At 37.6% G+C, this 19347-nt stretch overlaps 1 protein-coding gene across 12 annotated transcripts in view; it reads left to right on the forward strand.

Annotated features, from left to right (window-relative positions):
* Nucleotides 1-19347, forward strand: part of PAM (peptidylglycine alpha-amidating monooxygenase) — a 279877-nt gene that overhangs the window by 125671 nt on the left and 134859 nt on the right. For 6 of the 12 annotated variants that reach the window (XM_029218598.1, XM_029218593.1, XM_029218592.1 and 3 more), the window contains 2 exons: nt 3765-4209; nt 5168-5288. In XM_029218598.1, coding sequence (XP_029074431.1) covers nt 4121-4209; nt 5168-5288 — 210 coding nt within the window. In that variant the 5' untranslated portion in view covers nt 3765-4120. Of the gene's footprint in view, nt 1-3764; nt 4210-5167; nt 5289-19347 lie in introns of those variants that run through there. The other 6 variants (XM_029218601.1, XM_029218602.1, XM_029218603.1 and 3 more) reach the window with 4 other exon arrangements.

Genomic DNA, 19347 nt, shown 5'->3' on the forward strand with positions numbered 1-19347 from the left:
TCTCACTGTTGTGGCCTCTCCCGTTGCGGAGCACAGGCTCTGGATGCGCAGGCTCAGCGGCCATGGCTCACGGGCCCAGCCGCTCCGCAGCATGTGGGATCTTCCCTGACTGGGGCACGAACCTGTGTCCCCTGCATCGGCAGGTGGACTCTCAACCACTGTGCCACCAGCGAAGCTCCACCTGTCGTTTTTAAAGGGATGTATGGTACCACACCCCAAATTTTACCAATCTCTTATTGATGGCATTTAAATTGATTCCAGTTCCTTGCTATTATAAACATCCAGTTATCTGTTATTATAAACAATGTTAGTAAATATCCTCATAAACATGTTTGTGCCCTTGTTCTATTTTTGCCCAAGAATAAATTCCTAGAGTTGAATTTCTAAGTGAATGGATATGCATCCTTTAATCAGTTTAATCATAAGTCATTGTAGGAAGCCACATAAAATCTCCTTGAAAGAAAATGAAATCAATAATTTGGTCATTATTTTCATTTGTTTTTTCCCCCCACTAGAAAGTAATCTCTATGAGTGGAAACTTTATCTGCCTCGATTATCACCATTCCCAACATTAAGATAGTCCTAGGCATTCAGTAAATATTTGTTGCAGCAACAGTAATAGCAAACATTTATTATGTGTCTGGTGTTGTTCTAAGGGTATGAATTTATTTATTCCTTCTAACAAGCCTATGAGATAGGTGGTAGGATTATTTTCATTTTGCAGATGAGGAAGTTGAGGCAAAGAGAGGCTAAATACTTGCCCAGTTTCACAGGGCTAGTCAGCGGTGGAGCCAGGAGTCCAGGAAGTTTTTCTTCAGTTTACAAGCTGTCAGCCTCAATGTTATAATGGTTCTTTCTTGTTGATAAATGAATCAGTAAGTGAATGGCCAATATATTTATTTGATTCTTTGATCAATTAAAAGTTTAAACTATCTTTTTGGGTTTTTTTCTTTTTTCAAATAAAAATGGAAAAGAATGGACTGCTCACTTTGTAAAAGCCAAATGAGTTTTATGGTCCTCTGTACTAGGCTCCTGGAATTAATATTTGTACAGGTATAAACTATACATCATTCTTACTAAGAATTTATTTATAATGTGTAAACAGAATATTTGCTTTGTATTACAAATAAAATAGTAAATCTGGGTCTGCAGCTTGAGTCTAGGAGGCAGAACCTTTATTACTCGTTTTTCAAACATCCTCTGCTCCCCATTTGGGCTCCTGTGCCCTGCACTTGGAATACACACTCTCCGTCTCTCACAGCGGAAACCCAACCACACTCAGGCTCTTGCTCAGAACCACCTCTTCCAGTGAAGACTGCTTTACCTTTCTCTTTTTTCTTACCCTCCTCTTGAAGATTGAAATGATCTTTCCTTCCTCAAAATTCCCTGAGTCCCTTTTATAGTACTCTCACAGGAATAGTACATTCTAAACTTACCTTATATTACTTGTGAGAAGATGAGGATCTCCCTTAATAGACTACATTCTCTTTTACTTTTATTCATTTTATAAAATTCCAAAATATAATATTTTGTACAAAATATGAAATTAAGTGTTTTTTGAATTATCTCAAGGAAATCTATGTTGAATTTTTTTATCCTAAACGAGAATACTAAGATTTGAATATTATATATACACACACATACATACACACACACATATATTCCACAATTATCAGTCATTGTAAAATAACAAATGAAATGATTAGACATTATTTTTTTCATATGATGATTTGTATTTTGTCTTTAGTTTACAAGGCATCAAGAACCAAAAAGCATAATTAGCTTTGATTTCTGTAAGACCTTTTGTTCTGTTCATGGCTGCAAGTAGCAACTTTGCTTTTACCCACAACTTCAGTTCCCTTTTCTTTTAGTGGGCGGTTCAGGGACATCAAAGGTAATAAAATCAATCAGAGGGATAAGTGGAATTTTTTTCAAAGCCTAGTACTTAAGGATGTGTTCCTTTTAGAGAATTTTAATACTAAATTTGTTTTCAAGTGTTTGTGTAATAGCAATTCTCCCTGCCAACTAGAAGAAAGACTGTCCTTGAATCCTGTTCTGCATGAAATAATAAAATATAATCCCTCCTTCACATATATTTAAAGAAAAAGAAGAACTTCAGGGAATGTTAAGCCTTGTCATTTTACAGGATTATATTTTGTTGTAAACAAAAGCAATAGCATAGCCTTCAGGCCAGTTGTTTCTCTTCCCCCATAAGTTCTTTCCTTTACCCACAGGATTCAGACAAAACTAAAGGCTTTTGTTCTGAAAGCTCACATAGCAAGCCAAAGAGAAAGTTCAAACAAATATCATCAGTCTTTTAAAAATGTCATTGCTTGTGTAAATTAACTGTGGTTCTTGGTTGCTGGTGAGCCTCAAGCACCCTTGGATAGGTTGGATATTCACTCATGTTTTATTTATATTTGGTGTAAGGTATGTTTCTTCTAGAAAGCAATGACCATGAACTCCTCTGACTTAAAGTTTAGGTCATGCTTTTTTGTTTGTTTTAGCTTAGTGTTTGTTTGATTTTTTGTTTGTTTTGTTTTGTTTAGATTAGCTTCAGTATCTTGTGATTTCCAGAGGATGATTTAGAGGCTAACTTATTATTGTAGAGCACTTCTAATGATCTTACTGATTTTTGCTTCTAACTGTTATTCATCTAGCCAATGGATTTATTTGTGATTCACCAAATCATGTTTATAATTACTGATTAAAATAGAACTTTAAGACATCTTTTCCTTTGAATGTATTTTTATATTGTGAATGATACATTTTAAAATAATACCTTGCTAAAATGTACATACTTGATACATAGTCTGAAATATATTCAGAACAAGAGTAAAGTCTAAACACAAATATTTTAAAATTTAGCCTAGTTGAGTCCTCTTGACAAAATGTTGAGATGTTGCATTAGTTCCGTATGGCCTGTCATTTATATTAATGTAAAGGTTTTGATCATATCCTTTGTATATAAAATTCATGTGGGAGCCAGCTGAGATTCTCCTTACTGCTTCTAATTGTATTGCATTGTAAGTCTCCAAACCTTATTCAGGAAAGAATATTTTTTGGGAGGCATGCCTTATAAGTAAGGAATTATTACTTTGTATATTAGATGCAGGATTTTTTAGTAGGTGCTTACATTTCATATATTGTGTTAGCTATAGATTTTTGATTTGTTTTAAAGTAATTCTGAGAACTTCAGCAATTACTTCTGTGGTGATCATTCTTGGCAGAGGGTATCTTTCTTCTTGGATCTATAGCTCTGTGATGCATATATGTAAACATGCCTTTGTTCTCAAAGTCTTTCTCTTTCTGATTACTGTTGTATCCAAGTGCTTTGTCTGTGCCTTAGTTTCTTTTTTTCCTTTTCTTGTGCCTTAGCCTATCATTTTTGTGAGTATCTTTGTTTACATTCAGCAGAGGTATTAAGTGCATTTTTGATAATAGAAGGGAGTGACATAGGAAGTAAGGAGAAGAAATCCGGAGCCTGGGGTGGTTGTGAGGTAAAAGGGGGAAAGAAGTAGAAGAGAAAAGGAGAGAGTGGGTGTGAGGGAGGAGGAAAGAGGAAAAGGCAGAACAGGGGCTATGGGGGTTTTTGAAATCTTGGGGGCTGGTCTTGGGGGAGGGAGATCAACAGACCAGCATTTTCACCAGGCTTGGGCTCAAGCTTGTGAAACTACTAATGTATTGAAGAACCTCAGCTGGGATTTGCTGAGCACAAATGCTGTAACGTGTTAGTCATCCATTATCTGCTTCTATTTTTGCAGGTTCTGAATGATGACTGACGCGGGTTTGTGTGATATCCCTCACAGTCCCTGTCATCCCCGAGTGATAAGGAACACTCAAGTCTAGCCCCAGCACCAGGGCAGAAAGCAGCTCTGAAGGGAGGAGAGCTTCCGCTTGCGGACCTGACAAAAGTACCGCCTTCCCACGGGGTTCTGCCTGCGGCTCTTGATCCAGACACCTCGCAGCTCTCGCAGGCAGATGGTGTGTGGCCGTCGCCGGACGCCCGCCGCTCCCCGGCCATGAAGTAGCGGCTGCTGGCGGCGCCGCTGCCCGACCGCCGGCCCCAGCCCAGCGCTGCGCTGCCGGGTCCTCCCGGCGGGGCCGGAGCGGCGTGGCCATGGCTGGCTTTCGTAGCCTGCTAGTTCTCCTCCTTGTTTTTCAAAGCAGCTGTTTGGGTTTCAGAAGCCCACTTTCTGTCTTTAAGAGGTGGGTGTTTGTTTTTGTTTTTAAAGAGGCGAAATGTTGTTTGGATGGTTTCTGTGCATGCTCCTGAAAAATGTAATCACTTATGAACCGGAGTGTTGGAGAAATATACATGGTTGATTAACTTTGCTGAAATCACTTGGAATTTTAGCACAATAACTTCTTGTAAAAGTCCCCCTTGCAGAAAAAGCCCACTGTTTTGTAGCCAAGCTGCACTGGCTTTCAAAACTCCACTTAGAAGTTGTGATTTCCAATACTAATCACTCCCTCTTGGGGACATATTTCAGAAACTACAATATAGTCGTTTAGACTTGAATGCCTTCTTGTTTATAACAGCCCGAAGAATAAAATATAAAGGTAGGTAACTGGTGGGGAGAAGCAGATCATGGACTGTAATAGCTCACGAGAAAACATTGAGCTGTATACACACTCCTCATAATTACTATGTTAAATATTTATGCACCTGTACATTTGTAATTCACATCACAGTCTTCCCCCCACCCCCATAAAACTCCACCTCCTAGCAATATTACTGTTGGTTTTTTGTTGCTGACTAGTAATACTGGACATTCATAAAATAGTCACTTACTGGCTTGTAGTTAATATTTCTGCCATTAGAGGATTGACAGGCCTGTGATAATTATAATTTATTTATACTGTACTTTCATTAACTAGAAACAAATGTATATTTGACAAATTTTTATTGAATTAGGTTTTAAATGTAGGCTGCTAGGTTGCTTTGATTATATTTTGCTCTCAAGTTGGGTATATATTGCTCTTGAACTATACAGTGCAGTTCTGAGAATATTATAGAACGTTATGTGGTTATTACATCTTTTCATTGGGTCTAAATCAACAATCTTTAAAGTCATAGAATTCCTTTTTTTTTCCCTTTCTCACGTCCAGATGAGCATAAGATACCATTATGTTCAAGAATATTGAAATTGTCTTCTTTTTTCAGGTTTAAAGAAACTACCAGATCATTTTCTAATGAATGTCTTGGTACCACCAGACCAGTAATTCCTGTTGATTCATCAGATTTTGCACTGGATATTCGCATGCCTGGGGTTACTCCCAAACAGGTGAGAGGAATTCTTATTTCATTATTCACATGTTCTGTATACATTCTATAATTAAAGCAAAGAAACTGCATTTACAGCAGTAGTAACGTGTTTGAAAAGTAGGCATTTGCTTTCAAGACTCCTCAAATAGAGCTAGAATAATTGAATATTATAAAGAGAAGTAAATTTTTTAAGGTAAATCTTTCAGTTAAATTTCTTTCTAAAAAGTTTACCCGTATTATTTGTGTTTTGAAATGTAACCTTGAAAATTTGTTTTGAAATTCTCAGTGGAGTAATAGCCTTCGAAATGCAGCATGTAAGTGTATATTAAAATATGAAAAATTATTCTAATAAAGGGAAATGATATTGAGCAGCTGCATCTAAGAGATTAGGTTGTTTAAATACCCTTCTATCCCAGCCACAAGTTGAGAAATAAAAGCATGTGTTTACTGCCAAGAATTCGAAAAATAAAACATTCCACACTTATAAAAGTTAAAAAAAAAAACTGTTCATGCAGGTGGTTGATTGTGAGTTTTCTTTAGAGTGATTTGCTTGTCATGAGAGATATATTTTGAAGTAGTAGCAGAATTCATACCACCGTGACTTACACAGCATTTTGAGTAGAACTGGGTTGTTGCTAGGGCTTTCCCTATTTTAGGTGTACAGGAGAAGCTCAAACCCACTGCTGTCATGTGAGCAAGGTGTTTCATTAAGCATAAAAAGGCCAGAATTAATTATGCTTTTCAGCCAGGCAGTGCAGGGATTTATGTGCGTCATTAAAAGATAGTCTTCCTCTTTTGAAGGGCTGCAGAGACAGGGGAAGACCTAGGTGTTGTAGAGCTGCAGTGGCTGATGACTCATTGTTGCAGATAACATTCTATTTTTCTTTTCTTTCTTCTATTTTAAAGTACTGAGAAAATAAAGGTATTCTACATATTGGGGAGAATACTTTTGAAATTGACATTTGGAAGCTCTAAGAAAATACACGTGGTCTTTTTGAAGGACTAAGGATTGACATGCATCTATTTGAATACAATACCTGTGTATGGTCTAAGTATCTATAAATAACTACTGTTGTCAAATTGGCCCTCACCTCCTCACCCCTGCCCATCCACAAATGACCAGGCAAATTACTTTTCTGTGTGTTTAGTTATTAGTGTCCTGGCCTTTAATTTTATAAGGTCTTTATTTACTACTTAGTAAAAAGAGATATAATGAGATTGGGAATAGGAGAGAACAGTGATAGTTGCTCCCTTATGAAATGTGATTCTTCTTTCTCTTCTCACTTTTAAAAGTGATTTTTCCGTATATTTGTTTAAAGTGGCGTTATATTACTTTTTAAAAATATTCATGGGACTTCCCTGGTGGTGCAGCGGGCCTGGGCTTGATCCCTGGTCAGGGAACTAGATCCCACATGCATGCCGCAACTAAGAGTTTGCATGCCACAACTAGGGAGCCCGCCTGTTGCAACTAAGACCTGGCACAACCAAATAAATAAATATTTTTTAAAAAATTCACTAATTAGTCTTTAAGCACTTTTCTCCTACAAGAATATCATTTTCTCAAATAATCTTTTGCTGTAGTTTGTTATTATTGTGTTTCTTCTTCTCATTATTTTACAGTAAAAACATTTAAATTATTTAATAATAATAGGTAACTGTGTTGGGGTGAACATTCTCAGAAAGAGTCCTAAAGGAATTGATTATAAAAGAATAAAAAGGAACTCTATTTTCGTAAAGTAAAATGTGTTAACTCACTTTTTTGTAATCTTATAATTAGAAAAATAACTCTGTGGAAAAAAGAACGTATATTAACAAGTAAATTACAGCTTGTTATTTTGCACTAGCTGCATTCAGCTTTGCCTCGTGCAGTGGACATTTGCTGGTTGCCTTCCCAGAATACAGTTCCTCGTTGCTGCTCCTCTGAAACCATGTGGTTCCTGGAGCTGTCTACCCAGGATCCAGAGGTGGAGTACATAGAGTAGGATTAGCAAATCACTGCATTCCACTTCTCCTTCCACAATGACTGGTTGAGAAGAAGGTGTGTGACCTAGACCAGTCCGATCAAATCTTTTGCTGGGAACGCATGTTTTTGTTGCATGTGAGCAAAGGGCATGTAGTCCTAGGGTCTGCTGAGTTCGTGAGAGGAGCCATGTCTAGAACAAAACTAATACCATAGACGGCAATGCAAAGACTGAAAGAACAGAGGTTCTTGCTGACATTGCTACTTAGGCAGTTTTCCTTTATGTTAGCCTTTCTTGTTTCAACCAGACTAAGTTGGGTTTTCTCTGACTTGTAACTGAAGCTGCCTAACTGGGTAAGAGATTCCCTTGTTCTGTCTGGTCAGCTCAGAACTGGTTGTTGAATGTTTCTTCCACTTTCCCTACCACTTTCTATTGACCACATGCCACGAGTATTTACTGACTTGATCAGGCTGACATATAGGTCATATACCTAATAAACCTTCATGAGAAGTGGTAATTATACTCCTGTTGAGTGTACCTAGGAAGAGATGGATACAGAAACCCCAGAAACCCTTTCCTCCTAAACTCTGTTCTTAGTGAGGAAGATCCAGAACTGTGATAGTGTGAATACTTTTGGTGGAGAAAGTATTCTTTTCTTAAAATGCAGGTGAAACTAAGTTTAATACAGATCCTTAAGAGAAAAGGAGCTAAGAAGGCAAGGAAAGAAAGAAAGAACAACTATTAGAGGACAAAAATAAACGATGGAAGGGAATAAGAACAGTTGGCCAAAAAACATGGAGAAACTGATAAAGAACAACAACAAAAAAAAAAAAAAAAGGAAAAAGAAATCAAGAATAACTATAATATGAAGACCAGAACATTTAAAAAATCATATAAGAAAATATCATATAAGGAAAGCATAGAAACAAGGAAGGGCCTTGAGAAGTTAAAATGTATTTTTTTTGATGGCAGAAGATCAAGAAGAACAACAAAGGTTAAGGAAAGAAGGAACTGAGGACCCAGAACTTGAGTTGTTAATTGAGGCAGACCAAGTTGGTTAAAGAGATATATTCACTCAACAGATTTTTTTTTTTCATAAAGTAAATCTTAAGTTTTGGCAATAACGAATGATGCATCAATGAATCTGATTTAAGTGTTTTCCTTGGGGAACTTGAGTTTGTTAGGTAGGCTTGGATAGCGAAACAAGCAGATGTAGAGTAGAGGTGGAAAGAACCTTAGCCATAATTCAGATAGTACAACTAACTAATTTTGTTGATGGAATACAGATCTAGATTGGTGTCTTACCAAAGAATATCCAATCATGTCAGACCTCTGAGATGCAGTCCATTCAGCCATACCCTAGACTTCAAAGCAGCCTTTTAAAAAATTGCTCCCATTAAACCAGCTTCGGAGAGTCTAGGGAAAGTAGTTTATTATCTATTGCAATGTCAATTTTATATTCAAAGTGAGCTCACTCTTTGTCTTCTGACTTGAAATTTCAAAAAATAATTTCCATCCTCTTTAATAAATTTCTTGTTAATCAGTGTTTTTCAGGCTTTGGGAAGCTTAGGGAGAAGAGTAAGCAGCTTTTAAGTAGCCTAGAATAGAGGTAAAGTAAGTAGAATCTGGTGTCTGATGGCACTGGCTTCAAATCCAGAGCCTTGAAGTGGTGATATTTTGAGACTCTTTCTTTTAACACTTTTTCTTCCTAACCAAGGGCCCCTGTGGGTTTTTGCTGTCACCAGCTGTCATCTCAACAAACAAAATAATTTGATAAGCTGCCAGCTCATGGTCATTGTAAGGTGCTATCATCAATTTGATGTGTTAACTATCCCATGGGGGTTTGATTATAAAATAAAATAAATAAGACATAATTACAGTGAGTTGACATAAAGTGTATTGTCTCAATATCAGCCAAATCTAGTGGGCTAGAATGTAGGTTTTGGAACCAGGCTGACAGCATTTTTGTCCCAGCTCTTGTAGTGTCAACTCAGGAATTTTCTTAACTAGCTGGTCCTGCTCCTTTATCTGTAGACAGAATAATAATAGTACGTACCGGGCTTACCTGGTGGCGCAGTGGTTGAGAGTCCGCCTGCCGATGCAGGGGACGCGGGTTCGTGCCCCGGTCCGGGAGGATCCCGCGTGCCGCGGAGCGGCTGGGCCCGTGAGCCATGGCCGCTGAGCCTGTGCGTCCGGAGCCTGTGCTCCGCAACGGGAGAGGCCACAGCGGTGAGAGGCCCGTGTACCGCAAAAAAATAAAAAATAAAAAATAATAGTACGTACCCAGGGTTCTTCTGAGGACTGAGCAAGGTAATACCAGTGGCATTGTTCAGTTGCCCTGTATGTGCTAAGTTCTTACAAAATATGAATTCATTGTTATTTTGTGTGTTGAGGGAAATGTGAAAGAGCCTTAAGATGAGAAGGAAATTGCCAGCCCTTTACTTCCAGTAATTACTTCATGGAGAAGGTAAGACATCATAATAAGGAGAGGAAAGGTGGCCAATGAAGAAAAATAGGAAGTATGAACTGGGCTAAAAGAAACCTGGGGAAAGTAAGCAAGGAAGTAAATCTTTCAGTGTGCTTATTCTTAAGTAATTTCCATTAAAAATAGCCCTTATGATCAGAGAATGAACACTGAGAATGGATGTATGTTCTTCTCAAAGTTCTTATATATCCTTTATGCCTAGAAAAGAAGTTATCAAAAGGAATTTCATAAGTATGAAACCTTAATTTTTTCTATATTTATTTGAAATCAGCCTAGATTTCCTCACTTTGCTGAGAACTTTGTACATTGACCTTATTAAAAAAATTACTCATATCTAGTTCAAGCCCTTTCAGGTCCTGTGTTTACATAGCATTTTATTTAATTGTTATTTGTGCCACATAGGTCCTCTGCAGTCTTGGTTTAAGGATTCACAAATGTAAACTAATTTGTAAAAAATATAATTTTACAAAAATTAAATATTTTCTCTTGAACCTAATAACTTGAAACCATGTAATAATTGAATTTCTTTCCATTAGGATGTGTTAGGCTGCCATTTTCTTCCCTTATTTTGGGAGTGATTTGAGAACTATGAAGGAATACACTGTTTCCTTTCTGAACCTCTTGCAAATTATTGTCTCATTCTTTATCTTTTGAAGAGTCACAGATCATGCTTTAAAATCAGAAAGTGGTCTTCCTCTGTGTTCCTAAGCACAAATATCTATCACCAGGAATGAAAGAAAATAGAACAATTCTGAGTTTAAAGATCAGACAACCCAGAGCAACAAGTTGAAAAACTTGAAATTAGAGCCTTAAGTTATCACTTATTTTAAAATAATGGTGAAAGAATGTAGTTGTTGAAATGAAACCAGAATGAACAAAATACTCCCTACAAAATTTTCTCAAGAGCTTCCCTCGATGTTTCCCTTTGCTTTTTTCTCCCCAATGAAGAACCATTAGAAAATGTTTACTAATATATTTTAACTTTTTCATTTTCTAACAGAAGAAGGGAGAAAGTTCACTTACCTCCACAAGGCATGTACAACCACATAATGAGAACCCAGCTTTCACAGTCTTTTCTTACTGCACTAGTTTAAGAAATCAGTTTTAAAACATCAAGCTATTATCATAACATCACTTATAAACACCATTTCCTCAGGATATATGCTTATCAAAGAGGTAATACACAAGGTAAATGCAGAATTGTGGTGGTGCTTTCATTTTATGTTTAGAATGCTGATTAAACCTTTTCATGTAAAGTCACTTAGTTATACAGAAGTTTGCCTTATGGCTGATTTGGGGGATATTGTAACATGTTAAATATATATATATATATATATATATATATATTTTTTTTTTTTTTTTAAGAATCAATTCTATTTATTTTTGGTTGCGTTGGGTCTTCGTTGCTGCACATGGGCTTTCTGTAGTTGTGGCAAGCGGGGGCTACTCTTTGCTGTGGTGTTGGGCTTCTCACTGTGGTGGCCTCTTCTGTTGTGGAGCACGGGCTCCAGGCACGCGGGCCTCAGCAGTTGCGGCACGCAGGCTCAGCAGTTGTGGCTCGCGGGCTCTATAGAGCACAAGCTCAGTAGTTGTGGCGCACGGGCTTAGTTGCTCTGCAGCATGTGGGATCTTCCCGGACCAAGGATCGAACCCTTGTCCCCTGCACTGGCAGGCAGACTCCCAACCACTGTGCCACCAGGGAAGTCCCAAATCTATATATTTTTAATTCAATCATTATGGGGAAAAAAAAAAGTGTCCCTAGTTAGTGTTTAAAATTCAGGACAAAATTAGAAAGGAGCCCAGAAAAGTGAGGCTTTACTGGAATAATTTTCAGTTCTTCGGGGTTTGTAATTTACTTGTCTCAGCTCTAGTTATTAGTATGTAATAATATTTGCATTTTTTAAAAATAAAAACTCTTTTTTCTTTTGGACACAAAAATTAAAGGAAGGGAGACACCCCACGCTTCCATTTCTCCTCACAGGCCAGCTTGACTTTCCGCTTAAGCCTCATTGCACAAAAGGAGAAAATTAACCTCAGCCTTCTGGGCATCAGCCGTAGGTTATCTGTTATACTCATTGTAGAGAATGGATCCGAGCTCTTCCTAAAGCAGCTGGGTGATTGCTGGGAAATGCCAGGGGCTATCCGCACCTGACTCCAGAGCTTGAACTTGCAACCCCCATGGATTCCCTGACCACCTCTGTGTGATTAGCAATCAGTTCCTTCTTACCTTCTCTAGTCCTCTGGCCTGTCTGCCCCTACACCTCTTCTGATTCAATCTGTACACTTGAACAAACATGGCTAATGGGATTTGACTGTGAGAAGCTGTCTGGAAAATATTAAGAATTGTGAGGCCAAGAGTGTGAAAGACAGAAGTGGTGGCTCCAGTAGCAAGTCCTGCACCAGTGCGTTTCTACTGCAGGAAAAAATAGACTATGAGTGAAAACTGGTTCCATTAAGTCATTGTCTTAAAATGAACATGGCTTATGGCTTTTAGTGTTTCTTTTTCCTCTGTTCTTATTTTTTTCTCCCTTTATGAAAAAATAGAAAGAGGATGGTGATCTTGTTACTGAAGAAGGGAAATCAAGAAATATCCAAATTCTGGACTAGTATTTGCTTTTTATTTAGGAAGACTTAGGCAAAGTGTATAAAATTCCAAGATTTGGAAAAAGAGCAACAAAGGAGATTAAAATGCTATACCCTTTCCCCTCCCCAAACTGAGGATGTAATATTATCTGTTTTACCAATGGAGAAGCTAATAGCAAAGAGAATTTTGTGATTATTAGAAAGGACGGTTACCAGGCCCTTTTTTGTTTACTTAGCTGCGTCACATTAAATTGTTTTTTCCACTTTCTCTTTTGAATGTTCAGGATTGGTATCATTTAGGATGCTACATGTCAAATTCTTAAGTTGTATTTGTTTGTATAATTCACCCCTTGTTTTAACAGCAAGGCTCAACTAGACAAATAAATAGAATACAAAAATGTTAAATGGATCTTGTACATGGCAAATTAAAGTTTCATGTAGCTCATTGCTAATTGTTAAGTTTAAATTATGATGCTTCACCTTTATTTTTACTAAAACCTATTTAATGTCCACTTAGGGAACATATGGTTGAACTATTAACAATGTTTGCCACTGTGAGAATAATCTAAACATGTCATATATCTGAGTTCAGAGCTGCAAATATACATTGACCATTTTTTCCTTTCTTTATTAAAAATGAGAAATAAAAAGGAGACTTTTATTTTCAATTAATGTTTGATATTTTTGAATTAACATGATACCTAAAGAGGATATTAGAAAAAGTAACTACAGTGTAAGAGACCCCCTTATGATCACCTGTTTTCTCAATAAGATTTAGAGTCCTTTTTGTTTTCTTTTTTTCTGGTAAATTTTTTAAAGGAGAAAACATTTATTCAGTGCTCATTATGTCACGCTACTGTACTAGGCACTTTACAAGCACTGGCTCATTAATTCTCATAAAAACTTTGTGTTCAAGGTACTATCATTCCAATTTTTTTGTATGAGAAATTGAAACTAAGGGAGATTAAATAAGCTATAAATCCATAGCCAAATAGCCAGTAAATTGAAGAACAAGGATTTAAATACAGATTTATTTGAATCTGAGATGCATGCTTATTTCATAATTCTGTGCTGCCAATCTATTAATGGCCTATGTGTTTCCCAGAAAATGTTACTATTATAGACATTTTTTTATTACACATATATTGTAAAATAAAAGCTTCCTTTAGTTAAAAAGACAAAATATAAATTACTGGCTCCATCCTAAATTGTTCAATAACTTTTTTTTTTTTTTTTTGCGGTACGCTGGCCTCTCACTGTTGTGGCCTCTCCCGTTGCGGAGCACAGGCTCTGGACGCGCAGGCTCAGTGGCCATGGCTCACGGGCCCAGTCGCTCCGTGGCATGTGGGATCCTCCCGGACCGGGGCACGAACCCGTGTCCCCTGCATCGGCAGGCGGACTCCTAACCACTGCACCACCAGGGAAGCCCCCAAGAGTTCTCATTTGAAATATTGTATTTCATACTTCTCCATCTCAGTAAATGACAATTCCTGTGTTATAGTTTCTCTAGGCCAAATAGACTGGCGTCTTTCTTGGCTCTTCTTTCTCACACCCCATAAACGATATGCCAGAAAATCTTATTGGTTCTACCTTCCAAATATATCCAGAATCCAGCCCTTTGTCACCACACCCATCTTTCCCACTCTGGCCCATGCACCATCATCTTTTCTGGATTATTACAATAGCTCTCCCAACTGATCCGCTTTGCACTCTTATATCCCTAGAGTCTGTGCTCTATACTGCAGCCACAGGGATCCTGTTAAAACAGAAATCAGATCACATCACCCTTCTACGAATACCCTTTAAGAACTTTTCATACCCCTCACGTTTAAAACCAAAGACTTTATAGCGACCTCCAAAGTTCTTCATTTTTCCTGCAATCTTTTTCTACTCCTTTGTCTCTCATCCCTTATTCCTGTTATAAGTCATTATGGGGAAAAGACAAATCAGAACTCTAGTTCTGCAACTTGCTGGCTGCAAGATCTTAGGCAAGATATTTAACCCTTAATGAGCTTCAGTTTCCTCATCTGTAAAATGGGGATAATAATAGTTCTTACCTGATAGGATTGTAGTTAAGGGAGTTAATATGTTAAAGCCCAATATCACTCAGGAAATAATTAGTTATTATTATTTTTGCCCTAAAGTACATTACAATGGATGAGTTAAGGCATGTTATCAAGTAACTAATGCAAGGCACCAAGGTATTATAAATACCTTAGAATAGTTGAAATAAAGAATTAGAAAGGATCAAGTTGAGCATGAAGAGGGTGATTGCAACAATACTTTGGTCAGGACCACAATCATAATTTTCTAAAGCACATTATACAAGCAGATTAGACTCTGCATTTCTCTCTTTCTTCATTAGGAAAATCTTTGTGGAGGCAGTAGGATTTGAAGAATGTAGTTCACGGATAGAGAGAGAGATTTGGAAACAAACATTTCGAATCCCTATAAAGGGACTTCCCTGGTGGTCCAATGGTTAAGACTTTGCCTTCCAAAGCAGGGAGTGTGGGTTTGATCCGTGGTCGGGAGCTGAGATCCCACATGCCTCGCAGCCAAAAAAACAACATAAAATAGAAGCAATATAGAATCCCTATAAAGGGCACCATTCTAGAAATAGTGCTGTAAACAGATGACATAATCAGAACCTCAACTTTTATCATTTTGTCTTTAAAAGAATCTAGTAGGCACAGTTTACTAAGAGAACAGTTATATACCTTTAGGCACCAAAACCATCACTGTGAAACATGTAAAACAAAAATTTAGGGTGAAGTTGGTTATAATACAATTATAGAGGGATATTTGGTATATCAAATAGACTCCAAAAAGGAAATGTGTAAAGAACTTGAATATTTCAGTCAACAGAATAATTTAATATTTTTAACATACAGTAAATGTAATTTAATGTATATGTAGACATAAAAGTTTACATTTTAGAAAGAGAATATACATTTTTGAATGTATATAAAATATTTTAAAAAAATCACTTAGCTAGACATTAAGAAACTTCAGTTTACTACAATAATAAGAGTTTTATAGCTCTTACCCTCTGATGATAATCCAATAAAACTAGAAATAGACTATTAAGAGATGCCATGGAAAACTTTCTACTTAGAAATTAAGGACCATTCTTCTATACAACCCATGAAACAAGGAGAAAAATAAAAACTGAAATTATAAATTATCTAGAGAGTAACGGCAAGGCAAATACTTTATAACAAAACCCATGAGACCCAGCTAAAGCAGTACTCAGAGAAAAACTGATATCCTTAAATTCTTTTATAATGAAAAAGTAGAATGAAAGTAAAATTATATAGATAATTCAACTTAAAAATGAGGATGATAGGGCTTCCCTGGTGGCACAGCGGTTGAGAGTCTGCCTGCCGATGCAGGGGACACAGGTTCGTGTCCCGGTCCAGGAAGATACCACATGCCGCAGAACGGCTGGGCCCGTGAGCCATGGCCGCTGAGCCTGTGCGTCCGGAGCCTGTGCTCCGCAACGGGAGAGGCCACAACAGTGAGAGGCCCGCGTACCGCAAAAAAAAAAAAAAAAAAAAAAATGAGGAAGATAGCAATCAAATCAGTGAAAAGGAAGAATTAATAAAGATAAAAGCTGAAATTTATAAAATAAGTCAAATAATATAAACGAAATAAGAAATCATTTCTTTGAATATCCATTAAAATGGATAAGCTCATGGCAAGCCTAACTAAAGATTAAAAAGTGAAAAAATTATGCATTATCATTAGAAAGTGTAAAGAAAACATTTTAGATACTATTATGTGCACCTCTGTTGGTAAATTTTTTTTAACAATAAATTTATTTATTTATTCATTTTTGGCTGCATTGGGTCTTTGTTGCTGTGTGCGGGCTTTCTCTAGTTGCAGTGAGCAGGGGCTACTCTTCGTTGCGGGGCACGGGCATCTCATTGCGGTGGCTTCTCTTGTTGTGCAGCCCGGGCTGTAGGTGTGCAGGCTTCAGTGGTTGTGGCTCATGGGCTTAGTTGCTATGCGGCATGTGGGATCTTCCCGGACCAGTGACCGAACCTGTGTCCCCTGCATCGGCAGGTGGATTCTTAACCACTGCGCCACCAGGGAAGTCCCATCTGTTGGTAACTTTAATAATCTTGAGGAAATGGTGATTTTCTAGAAAATAATTAGCTACCCAAATTGACCTAAAAAGGTCTTTAAAAAACTGAACAGGCCACTAACTATAGAAGAAACTAGAAAGGTAAAAGGATTACATACACACACACACACACACACACACACACACACACACATTGTTTAAGAGTAGACTGAGAATGAGTAAAAAAACATATATGACAGAAAAAAGGCTAATATGCCAAATATAAAAAGAGGTCGCACAGACTACTGAGAAGACAAGCAACCTAAAAGAAAAGCAAATGAAGGGGGCTTCCCTGGTGGCACAGTGGTTGAGAGTCCGCCTGCCGCTGCAGGGGACGCGAGTTTGTGCCCCGGTCCGGGAGGATCCCGCATGCCGTGGAGCGGCTGGGCCCGTGAGCCATGGCCGCTGAGCCTGCGCGTCCGGAGCGTGTGCTCTGTGACGGGAAAGGCCACAGCAGTGAGAGGCCTGCGTAACACACACACACACAAAAATGCAAATGAAGGATATTAATGTTAAATTAACAGAATGGAAAAAAGTTCAACCCTGTTAATAATCATAAAAATTAAAACTAAAGAAAAAAGATATATTTTTTTAACCCATTACCACGGCAAAAAATATTAAAAAGAGCTATAATAGAGCTTTTAAGGATGAAAAGACATGGGCAGGCTCATACATTGTTGTTGGAGGATACATTGTCACAAGCTTTTTAATAAAGTTATCTGGAATTATCTTTTAAAGTAAAAATATTCATTTCTTTAAAATTATGGGAGATCATTCTATAAAATATTATGCAATGAGTGAAAAACTAAGATAGGTCTGTGTACCTTGCCTTAGAAGTATTGTTGTGTATTAAGTGAGAGAAGCAAACTGCAGTCATGTGCAGAGTGTGACCCCATCTTAATAAAAATAATAACAAAATTTCTATATATGTGTGTCTGTTTGGATATACATTTTTGTACAAGCATGGAGGAAGTTGGAAAGAGGCACTTTAAGCTGTAAATGCTGGTTCCCTTGGAGAGGCAGCAATGAAGGAGGATGACAACAGACTTTTAGTATATATCCAAGCTGTTTTATCATTAAAAAAAATCATCTATTATTTTATAATTGTTAAAAATTAACAAAGGAAGAAACAATATCACTAACAAAAAGAATACCAACAAAAAGGATCTTCTACCTTCCTAATATAAACCCCTAATGTTCTAGAAATCTCTAGAGGGGTTTTCCACACAATGCCTCTAATTGATAAATTTTTAATTCCTATTCCTCTGCTTTGCAACAGTGCTATTAGGAGAGCCTGGTTAATGAAAGAATTTAGGAAATTTTGTACACATTTAGAAACATATAAAGCCAGATTTATAGGGGGGTCATTCTTCTATTATAGTCGGTCTGAAGGTACTTGTGGAAGGCAACCATGCATATCCTTCCACACTGGCAACAAAAGTGATTCTCTTTGCACTTATTAGCCACCAGAAAAATCCTCTTTGTTTCACTTATTTCTGGATTTATGTAGTCTGAATTAATATTTCAATAACCCTATTTAAGAGGAGCATTTGGAGCCACTCCACATGAATGTTGCATTCTTTAAGCAAAAGTGCAGAACACACTCTTTCCAGGTACCGATTGCCTTTCACAGATAATGTAATCTACTCAATCTTGTATAAAGGGACAAATCTGATGTACACACTAAAGGCATGGCTCTGTCTTAGCATGCAAAAGTCACCCCATCCAACAAACCTTAGAGCATTTTTGAAGAGGAAAGTATATAAATACAGGGAGTACATTGCCGCTATACACTGTGTCATCCTCCCACCTCAGCTAATCCAGTATTAAATGAAAACATTTACCATGGCAACATCGATTTATAAAGGGCAAATGATGTTTCTGCGAGATTAGAATATTTCCTTTCATAGATCTCAGAGGTGCGCACAGTTAACACTTTAACACCCTTATTTAGTAATTTTATATAAGACTGAAAAAGCTAACGCTCTGTAATAGATTATTTTTAAATGTTTTAATTTGGAAATAGAATCCAAAACAGAACAACAAACTCTTAACAGAAGCGACATCAAATTAAATACAGGCAGAAAAATACCACTAAAATATTTCAGTCTTCACTATTTGTGGAAATAAAAAATTTTCATTTTGTGGTAAGCTGTACTGAACTATGGTTAAATCATTTGCTTCCAGCTGAGTGATCATTTTGCTGTGAAGATGCAGATTCTCTGTTTACTATTTCTACAATTGATGGTTTTAGTTATAATATTTAGCTTTCCTATTTTGGACATGTTAAAATGTTAACTTCATCTCCTTAATGTATTTTTCATAAATGCTAAGGTAGTATTCACAGATATTTTACTGTTGTGGTTTCATCTACCTGCCTCAGACTTTGTATTTATTTATTTATTTATTTATGGCTGCCTTGGGTCTATGTTGCTGCGCGGGGGCTTCCTCTAGTTGCGGAGAGCGGGGGCTACTCTTCTTGGCGGTGCACGGGCCGCTCATTGCGGTGGCTTCTCTTGTTGCGGCGCACAGGCTCTAGGCGCGCGGGCTTCAGTAGTTGTGGCACGTGGGCTCAGTAGTTCTGGCTTGTGGGCTCTAGAGCACAGGCTCAATAGTTGTGGTGCACAGGCTTAGTTGCTCCATGGCATGTGGGATATTTCCGGACCGGGGATCGAACCCGTGTCCCCTGCATTGGCAGGCGGATTCTTAACCACTGTGCCACCAGGGAAGACCCTTGCCTCAGACTCTGAAGGTAGACACAGTAGATGTAAGAAAGAAGATAGATTGGTAGTCTGGGCAAATGCAGGTATTAAAGAGGTGACTGTAGTGAGGTCAAACAAGTTTAGAAGTTAACAAATAGTCTCTGTATGGTTTTTCTGCGGTCCTAACTGCTCCATAATACAAAATGGAGAAAACTGTGCTC

The sequence above is a fragment of the Monodon monoceros genome, unplaced genomic scaffold (genome assembly GCF_005190385.1).
Source record: "Monodon monoceros isolate NGI ecotype Baffin Bay Population unplaced genomic scaffold, NGI_Narwhal_1 Super_Scaffold_12, whole genome shotgun sequence".
Taxonomy (NCBI): domain Eukaryota; kingdom Metazoa; phylum Chordata; class Mammalia; order Artiodactyla; family Monodontidae; genus Monodon; species Monodon monoceros.